This window comes from Anastrepha obliqua, chromosome 5 (assembly GCF_027943255.1).
Source record: "Anastrepha obliqua isolate idAnaObli1 chromosome 5, idAnaObli1_1.0, whole genome shotgun sequence".
NCBI classification, from domain to species: domain Eukaryota; kingdom Metazoa; phylum Arthropoda; class Insecta; order Diptera; family Tephritidae; genus Anastrepha; species Anastrepha obliqua.
Genome location: NC_072896.1, coordinates 89,210,188 through 89,220,445, shown reverse-complemented (window position 1 = coordinate 89,220,445; position 10,258 = coordinate 89,210,188). Strand labels below are relative to the sequence as shown.

General features: G+C 41.4%; 1 protein-coding gene across 1 annotated transcript; it reads right to left on the bottom strand.

Annotated features, from left to right (window-relative positions):
- Positions 1 to 5,530: 5,530 nt before the first annotated feature.
- On the bottom strand, positions 5,531 to 9,860 carry LOC129248873 (uncharacterized). Its single transcript, XM_054888486.1, has 5 exons — positions 8,930 to 9,860; positions 8,803 to 8,872; positions 8,487 to 8,736; positions 6,453 to 8,309; positions 5,531 to 6,355 (listed from the first exon to the last, which is right to left on the bottom strand). The coding sequence occupies exons 1-5, from the start codon at positions 9,858 to 9,860 to the stop codon at positions 6,224 to 6,226; spliced, it is 3,240 nt and encodes a 1,079-aa protein (XP_054744461.1). The 3' UTR covers positions 5,531 to 6,223.
- Between the last annotated feature and the right edge of the window lie 398 nt (positions 9,861 to 10,258).

The window sequence follows — 10,258 nt, the reverse complement described above, 5'->3', positions numbered from 1 at the left end:
GTTCTAGGAGTATCTGCATAGAAAGTCAACGAAGCACGAAGATACCTCCGCAGAGCATTCAAATTTATTCTTTCTAAAATTGACTGACGGCCATAAACTCCTTAAATAACGCAAAAAATAAAAGTTAAAGATAATATTGACCTTCTTTTGCCGAGCGATTTCAAATTGAGCAGCGCTAAACGTGCAATACAAGGTGAAGTCCAAAATAAACAAGGCTGGCGTCATAAAAATGTTTTTGAAGGCGCCATCTTTTTAATGAGTTAATGCGTTGGAAGTTACATCCCTAGCTGACTTCCAGTGACAGCTTGGTGACATTGGGTTCAGTGAAAGCGAAGTTATTACGTCTAAAGTGTCAGTATGTTTGCGTCATCGGTACAAAAATGAGTTTCGAACAAAGAGCTAACATCAAATTTTGTTTTAAAATCGGTAAAACGTTTACCGACACATTTGAATTAATGAAAAAAGTTTATGGTGATGATTGTCTATCCCGTGCCAGAGTTCATGAGTGGCTTAGACGTTGCAGAGATAGTTGTAAGAACAGAAATGGCAATGAACATACAGGCCGCCCAAAATCAGTAATCACCGAAAACTCCATCGAAATCGTTCGTATCGGAGTTGAACATCTCCAAACCGTCGATTTATCGCCTTTAACTAATCATTTGGGCTTACGAAAGGCCTGTGCACGTTCCATTCCGCACAAATTAACTGAGGACCAAAAATTGCTCAGAACTCAACATTCGAAAGACCTCATTAAAGAGGCGAGAACTTGCTGTACTACAATGTAACTGGTGATGAGACGTGGTGTTCCCAATATAAACCTGAAAGTAAGCGTCTAAGTACCGAATAAAAGGCCCCAGACGAGCCACCACCCAAGAAATCGCGTTTGGAGAAGTCAAAAATGAAATTGATGCTCATTTGTTTTTACGATTCCAAGGGAATTGCCCACAAGGAGTTCGTACCGACGGGCCAAACCTTCAATGCAATTTTCTATCTTGGTGTTTTGAAGTCTTTGTTGCATCGCATTCGTCGAATTCACCCTGAACACCGCGAAGGAGGAAGCTGGCGCTTATTGCATGATAATGCACCATCTTATCAATCCACTCTTCTGATTGATTTTTTGACTAGAAATCGCATTTTAAGCATCAAACCCTCATCGTATTCGCCTGATATGGCTCCCTGTGACTTCTACCTATGCGGAAAATTGCATTTGACCGAGGAAGGAACATGTTTTGCGTCCAAAAAGCTTGTCCCGACACTTGAAGTACATTCCGGTCAACGACCTGAAACGCTCTTTCGAAAAGCTTTTAGATCGCGCAAAACAGTGTATCGAGGCCAGCGGGGACTATTTTGAATAGATAAACTCGAAGTTATCAGAATAAAGCTCCTGTCGTTTCTATTGTAGCTCAGTCTTGCTTATTGTGGACTTTGCCTTGTATATGAAGGCATAGGCTCCGAGAAACCCACTGAACGTAAGGAGAAATTTGAGAAACACCTTCCGCACGCGCTCTATCCTATCAACGTGGAACTGGTGGAAAGGGCGCCAGATTATTGCAGCATACTCCAGATGCGAGCGAACAAAAGAGGTGTAAAGCAATTGTATGGTGTACGGATCGGTAAATTCAGTGCTACTACGCCGAACAAAACCAAGCCTCGCTTATGCCTTTGAAAGGACAAAATTAATATGCCTAATGAATGAAAATTTAATATTAAAAATAACGCCAAGATCCCTAAATTTTTTAACAGATTGCAAAATGTTTCCAGAGAAGCTGTACATTTTTTAATATTTAAAGAAAGATGTGATCTCAAGCACCAAGAATATAATTCCTCTAGTGTGGATTGGATTTTCATCATATCACATCTGCAATATTCTTATCGACTGAATAAATCTGAAGATCTTTAGCGTACAATAGAAAGTTGGCCATGGAAAAGCAAGAACGAATGCCATTTGTAAATAGAAGAAACAGCAGTGGGCCCAGAATGCTACCTTGTGGTGCGCCAGAGGTGGCGAAAGAAGGTTCAAATTGAACATCATCGATTGTGAGAACGCATCGTCTTCGACTCAAATAGGATTTAAGCCATTGCAGTTTGAAATTTGTAGCGACAGTCAAGCTGTACTAAGAGCCCGCTAGCCCACGCTGCGCTTCGAAATTATTCGGTGAATGTAAGACAAAACTGAACAGTGTTGTAAAACACAACAAGTTTTGTCTTATTTGTGTGCCTGTACACTGCGGTATTACAGGGCACAAGTTGGCGGACAAAATGGCTAATGAAGGCCCTTCAAACACACCACTGGGCCCTTAATCCTTACTAGGAGTCAATTCTGCACCAGCTCAACTATGGATTGACACTTTCATGAGGTCTACCCTTAGAAGACGTTGGTCTGTTAGGCTGAGTTGGACTCCTGCAGAGTAGGCAAAAGCTTTGTGTAAGAACCAAACAGGAAATTAGCGACCTTTCTCCTAAAACTTAGTAGGAAGTCCCTGAGAGTACTGGTGGCATAATCACAGGGCACAACGCCTGTGGTCAGCATGTGGCTACCATGCGAATTATAGGCGACCCAATATGCCTCTTCTGTCGTGAGAATGAGGACAATGCAGAGCATTTTCTCTGTAGCTGCCCGGCTTCTTCTAGAATCAGGCTTAGGCTGTTGGGCTACGATGTACTGAGCATGGATAAAGTTAATACTCTTCCGGAACTCTTAAGACTAATCAATGAATCCAAAAGATTCGCAGAAGAGTGACCTCCAACTAATATCCCCGACTTACTATCCATACCGTATCTATCCCGTCTCTCAATTCCTTCCACTGTAATCTATCCGAGTGTACTATAGTGGTCTTCTTGACTAAGTGCGTGAACTTGTCCAACCCTCCACAAACCTAATCTCATCTAAGACATGGCAGAATTGTAGAAGGAACTTCAGGCAAGCAAGCTTGTCAATCAATAGCATAGGTACTGCTACAACAACAACAACAACAATCAATAGCATAGGTGAAACTTTGTCGAAGGCTTTAGAAAAGTCAGTGTCAATGCAATTAACTTGACGCCCAAAAGAAAATACTGAGGTACAAAACTCACCAATGGCAGCCAAATCCGTGTTGATTCGAGCAAATTGAGCAGGGCAATTTTTCAAATAAAATATCGGAAAGACCATCAAAGCCTATTTGGGTAAAGTTTTTGAGTTGTGAGATCCCAGTTATTATATCCTCAGTTGTGAAGGAAAGTGATCCAAAACCGAATGGTGTATCAAAATAAAATGAAAATATACAAAGAACTCTTTCTGCTCTACAAAACTATGTTAATTGTATTTTTGAATTATTTAAATTTTTATTAGTTTTCAGGCTTAGAAATCGAATACCCAGGAGGCAAAAATCAACATTTTCGACACCTGCTTCTCTTTGCTTCGAGGTCAACAAGCTGCCGAAGCAACCCGGGACATTTGTTTCGTGTATGGAGAAGGTGTCATAGACGAGTCTATAGCACAGAAATGGTTTGCAAACTTCAAAAATGGCGACTTTGACGTCACTGACGCATCCCACAGCGGAAGACTTTATGAATTCATTGAAAAACGTTTCAAATCACTTTGGAACGAGAACGATCGCCAAACCAGTAGTGAATTGGCAGAAAAAATTAGCTACGACCATAAACCGATTCTCAATCGCCTTCATTCAATGGGATTTACCGGAAAATTGGGAGCCTGGCTGCCTCACGAATTCAACGAAAAAAGCAAAGAAAGTCGCACTCAAATTGCTTCTCAGTATCTCGCCCGCCATCGAGTAACACGCGGTCATAAACAGCGCTTTTTGTACCGAATCGTTACGGGAGATGAGAAATGGTGCCTTTTCTTCAATATTATGTAAAGTAGGGAGTGAGTGGTTGCAGGAGATACGCTAAAGCCTTGAGTCAAGCCGGATCTTCTTCCAAAGAAGATTATGAAATGTGTTTGGTGGGACTGAATGAAGTGATTCGAATGAAAAGACCTAATCGATATGGTCAAACCATATTCCTTTACGACAACGCCAGGCGCCATGTTGCACATGTCACCAAAGCCGCATTCCAAGAGCTCCAATAGGAGGTCCTTTAGCACCTGAAAGACTGGCTCAAAAACTTCTTTGACACCAAACCAGGCGATTTTTGGCGGAACGGCATCAACAAATAGATTGAGAGGTGGGAAGAGGTTGTAAATAGCAACGGCAAATATATGATTCACTAGCAAACCCGGCCCCCTTCGCTGGGCACACTAAAATGGAATAGATATGGTTTAGAACAGAAAATATATGAATTTCATATTATTTATTTCTTTATTCTTTATTCAAGCGCTTTGGCATAAACAATATTTTTTGTTTTTCTATTTGTTTTTGAGTAAATATAAAATATAAATTGAAAATCAGGAAAAAAGAAGATTGTTTTTAAATTTCAAATCAACGCATATGAATAAACAATCGTCTTTTTTCCTGATCATCCATGAATTTTTCGTTTCAATTTATATGTTTTATTAAGCATTGGAGCTTTTTTAACCATTATCCATTTATATTTATCAAAAAAAAAAACGAAAACAAAATTTTTTTCACGAACACATAATTTCATTCGGATTTCACATTAAATTCTCAAATTTCGTAAGAAATTATTCACTGTTCCAAAATCCACTCCAAAAAAATTCACAAACAATTTTTACATGTTGCACTTACGTTTTTTCCTTATGGCATCGAAATCAGAAAGAAATATTGACACATTGTAACTCACACTGTCAATTTGACAGTTCAGTTCCGCCCCAAGCGTTAAAAAAGTAAGCGACATTATGGCTGGTTCAAAAGAACGCTGTACCCGTTGCCAGTGCTCCGAATTACAACCAAACTTTATGAAACCCATTTTCAATACTTACTTAACAATGTGCGTAAGTTTGGTTTAATTCGATGCAAAGACACGGCGGGTCCACGTTTTGGCATATATTTCGAGACCCTAGTCATCAATAGGTATGAAAATTACCCCGTATTAAAGCACTTATCACTTTCATTTGATACCCATATTGTACATACACAACCAGAGGTTACCCGGGTCCACGTTTTGACCTATATCTCGAGACCACAGTCACGTAGCGGCATGAAAAATACTCTGGACTAAAGCATTCACCAACAGCTTTCATTTGATACCCATATTGTACATACACATCCGAAGGTTACCCGGGTTCACGTTTTGACTTATATCTCGAGCCCTATTTCCAAAATAAAATATAATCCATGTTACTCGTGGATGATGTAGCTTTCGAATGGTGAAAGAATTTTTAAAATCGGTCCAGTAGTTTTTGAGCCTATTCATTACAACCAAACAAACAAACAAACAAACAAAGTTTTCCTCTTTATAATATTAGTAGAGATTAACTTATTGATATTGTACAGACAAACTCGTTTGTTTGTCCGGCGGCAATGCTGAGAAAAAGCGTTATAATTCAACGAACTCCAAAAGTGTACTGTTTTATTTTGCATATAGGCTTGCTTATATACATACACACATACTTAATTCTAAAGGTTCTAATTCTAATTTGGTCCCCTTTAATCACCTAATGTTCAAGGTTGGTCTCCTTTAATCACCTGATGTTCAAGGTTGCGGGAATGCAATGCAGGGGCGGATCAAGTGATGCGGTCAAAAGGGCGCTCATAATATGACCAATCATGTGCAGGGGCGGATCAAAGGATGCGGTCAAAAAGGGCGCATATAATGTGACCAAACATCCCGGGCCCGTTGAAATGTATTTCAAGCAGGTAGTACAGCCATTTTATGACCCAGAATTGAAGACGTAGTAATGCCACCAGTGCTTTAGCACCTGCATGGTAATGCGTGATGTGTAAATGTCGAATATAGAGCTCCACGAAGTAGCATTTTCCTGGCAATATGATAGGGTGTTTCTGAAAATCTGCCAAATCTGCTAGCTCAAGACGCCCACCAACTAGTAGTAGACGAAAACCACCTTGAATCTGCAGAAACGGGTTGAGAAATTTAAGTTGCCCAGATATTGTTTTGTTTTGGTTGATCAGCCGTATTTCGTCAGCGAAGTGCTGTTGTTGCACATTCCAAACAATGCACCACAGCGCTTGCTTCAAATCTTGAGGTGATAGAGTTCCTTTGTCTAGGTGAGTTTCAAGCGGCCTGCTTGTTAATTGATGAAAACGAAATAGCCAGGCTACAACTCGTAAGCAATGAATGTATGTACTGTTTCTCTCAAGCACCTTCAAAATGTAGTTTTCTTCGATGACTGCTTTAAAAGCTGACTTACGTTTTTCTCGAGAAACTTCTTCCATATCGAGTTGGCCACATTGATTGCTGGGCCAGTTTTCGGGTTCAAGTTGTAGGAATGATGGTCCTGAAAACCAAATTGAATTGTTTAGTTCAAGTGCAGTACAGCCTCGTGACACGATATCAGCCGGGTTGCACTTTGTTGGGACATGCCGCCAACTTACGTCTGCTGTGAGATCTTGAATCTCTGACACTCGATTACCGACGAATGTTGATAGGGTAGCTGAGTGCAGTTCAAGCCAATGTAGCACAATTTGTGAATCAGTCCACAGAAACACAGTGGTGTTGGCGTTGAATAGAGGTTTTATTTTTGCTAGTAGACGTGCCAACAGCAAGGCGCCACACAACTCGAGTTTAGGTAGCGATTGCTTCTTAATTGGAGCTACACGCGACTTGGCAGTCAAAAGGGTGACAGTAGGTTTGCCTTCTGTTGATTTCGAGCGAAGATAAATAGCACAGCCATAGGCTCGAATGGACGAGTCACAAAACCCATGAATTTGTAAAGAGTTGTGATTTGTTGATCCAGAATACCTTGGAACTGAGAGCGTACTCAGATGAGCTATGTCCTTGAGAAATCGTTCCCATGCCGTTTGTAGGTTCTGCGGCACCGACTCGTCCCAATTCAGCTTCAAAAGCCATATTTCTTGTAATATGATCTTTGCAGTAATAATAACCGGAGCGAGAAGTCCCAAAGGATCGAAAAGCGCTGATGCAATAGATAAGATTGATCTCTTAGTTCCACGTCCATTCACAGGTTGTTTCGACTGAAAAGTAAATAAGAAAATATCTCGTATTTGATCCCATTTTATACCTAAAGTGCTCGTTGTAAAACTTTCGTCGATATTTAAATCTTTCATGGTGTCGTCTTCTCGAAATTTAGTGTGGTTTGAATGCCACTTCGCCAAGGGGAAACAACCACGCCTCAGTATCTCCGTGACTTCGTATTTGATTCGCGATAGCTCTGCCAGGGTATCGGCACCGCATAAAAGATCATCAACGTAGAATGACGTTTTAATTGTGCTGGCACCGAGCGCATACTCCGATTCGTATGCATCAGCAATGTAGTTTAGGCTCTGTACAGCGAGATAAGGAGCGGACGCCGTACCATATGTTACCGTGTTTAACTGGTAAGTGCGTATTTCATCGTGGGGCGTACTTCTCCATAAGATGTATTGGAATTTGCGATCGTTTTTATCCACCAAAATTTGTCTATACATCTTTACGATATCAGCAGTAAGTGTGTAACGATATAATCGAAACCGTAGTAGCAAGATGTATAGATCGTTCTGCAGAGTAGGACCCACAGCAAGAATATCGTTGAGCGATCTTTGGGTTGTACTCTTGCAGGAGGCGTCGAATACTACCCTGAGTTTAGTTGTTGTGCTAGTTGGCTTCAGGACGTAATGATGAGGCACATAGTAATGTGGATTATCGAAATTCACATTTTCAACGATGCTCATATGCCCAAGGCGGGAATACTCTTCCATAAATGCGATGTATCGTTGGTGAAGGTCAGGACAGCGCGTTATACGCCGCTCCTGAGCAATAAATCTTCGAAGTGCAGTTGCGTACGACTGGCCGAGACAATGAGGGGCCTCTTTAAACGGTAGCTTGACAACAACTCTCCCCTCGATGTTTCTCTGCACGGTTTGCATGTAACTTTGCTCACAATTCCTTTGCTCAGTGGTCCACATGTCTGCCTTTGATGGTTCATCCAGCTTCCAGAGGCGTTGCAAATTGGCATCCACTGATTCCTCAACCGAAAGTAGGCAAATTGATGATGAATTTTCTGTAGGTCGTTGATATCGGCCAGAGACGACCCATCCTAATAAAGTCTTCTGTAGTGACGGTAACCCAGGTGCTAACTTTATTTGCCCAATAGACAGGATGTCGAAAAAGATTTCTGTGCCGATGAGTAGGTCTACACGTGTTGGCTTGAAGAAATTTTCGTCGGCGAGTTCAATGTTAGCAGGCAAGTTCCAAGATGTGATATTAAATTCAGCCTCTGGCTGATAAGCGATCTGCGAGGTAACATGGAATGATAATGGTGTCTCATAGTCACACATTCGAGATTTGACAGTGGCTGATGTCTTGTGTTTGATGTTTGTTACCGAGTCCCCAATGCTCTGGATTTCAGCGTGGTGCCTTTCTCTTGGGAGGCGTAATTTTCGGGAAAACTCCTCGGTAATAAAATTTACTTGGGAGCAGGAGTCGAGTAGCGCTCTACCCAAATGAAAACAGCCAGACGCATCTCGGATGAGTACCACTGCAGTTGCTAGTATGACTTGGTCTTGTGGCGATTTTTCTTGATGTGTGTGCGCAGCTGCAGTACTTACAGGTTGCGTTGGTTGCTCAAGTGATGATGTAGGAAGCGATGCTGACTGCATTTTGTTTGAAGTAGGAGCACGATGAAGTAGGCTGTGATGAGAACGAGCACAATGTTTACATCTGAATGCGGACGAGCAATGTGCTAGTTGGTGTTTATTAGACAAACAATTTAGGCACAGACCTAACCTCTTAACCTCCTTGAAGCGGTCAGCAATCTCCATTTGCTTGAAGCGAGAGCAACTGCCAATCAAGTGGTCTGAATTAGAACATAATGCGCAAGAGCGATTTGTACATGAAAACGAATAGCCCTTACGTGGCGGCTTATTCCTGTTTTCCTGTTTGTAGCTGGATTTTCCAGAATCACCAAACGAGAGGGAGCCCGATGCTGACTCTAAAAACTGACAGCGTCGTTCGAGAACCTTTGCGCACTGTTCCCAAGATGGTAGCGATGTGAAGTCTAATGACTCCTTCCACTTGTTTTGCGTTTCTTCATCAACCTTGTCCATTACAAGGTGAATGAGCAGTAAATGCGAAATGTTTTTATCAGAGCCGATTGACAACAGCGAACTATAAAGTGCAGACACGTTGTCGACCAAACTTTGTAACTGAGAAGCACAACCTTTTGCAGCAGAAGGCAGCTCGAATAACGACTTGATGGTTTCCATGAAGATGAGCGTGCTATTGTCGTAACGGGACTTTAATCTGTCTAATGCCTTTGAGTAGTTCTCGCTGGTGATTTGGAACGCCTTCACAGTCTCCAAGGCCTGTCCTTGTAAACAATTGAGGAGATGGTTGAACTTCTCAATATTAGACAGCGATGACTCATTTCCGATGACGTGCATGAATGATGCGATGAAATTTTTATATTCCGAGTACCTTCCACAGAATACGGGTAATTTTAATGCTGGTATTTTTGAATGCGAAACAGGAATTGCTGCTGTTGATTCACGGAACGTTGAGTTGTGTTCATCTTCACCGAGCTGCATTTGGATGTTTGAACGGATGGTGACGTAGAGGTCTTCCAGGTCACCCCGACCATTGTCTTCTGGATCGAGCTTCTCGATTTGCGTTTGATAGCCCAATCCTTGCTTAAAATAGGAATCTAAAATTCCGAGTCGACACTTGAGTTCGATAGGCGAAAGTATTTTTCCAGTTTTACTTTCGCTTGTCTCCACTATTGTCCTTATGCGGGACATGTTTTTCCGGGTTAGTAAGCGCTGCTGCTTGACTTCTTCCAGCGACATGATTCACCAAATAAATTTTGCGAAAAGGTATAGATGTATGATTTGCGAAATGACAAAATGATGAAAATGCTGAGCCGAAAAATATTTGGTGGTTGATGAATCACTGCAGTAACACTTAAGTTGTATGCCAAACAGCAGAAGTTGACAATAATCCACGGTTGCGAAAAAATTTAATTGCTGAACCGATATTTATTCCGTTATCAGCGATTGCCACTAAAAATTAAGACACACTATATGTATGCCTCACGTTGGGCGCCAGAAAATGTACAGACAAACTCGTTTGTTTGTCCGGCGGCAATGCTGAGAAAAACGGTTTGAATTCAATGAACTCCAAAAGTGTACTGTTTTATTTTGCATATAGGCTTGCTTATATACATACACACATACTTAATTCTAAA

Coding starts and splice junctions, on each gene's coding strand:
- LOC129248873 (XM_054888486.1), bottom strand. CDS start 9,860: ATGTCGCTGGAAGAAGTCAAGCAGCAGCGCTTACTAACCCGGAAAAAC. Junction 8,873..8,929: donor AAACAGGAATAAGCCGCCAC/GTAAGGGCTATT, acceptor GTTCTAATTCAG/ACCACTTGATTGGCAGTTGC. Junction 6,356..6,452: donor TTCAAGATCTCACAGCAGAC/GTAAGTTGGCGG, acceptor TTTGGTTTTCAG/GACCATCATTCCTACAACTT.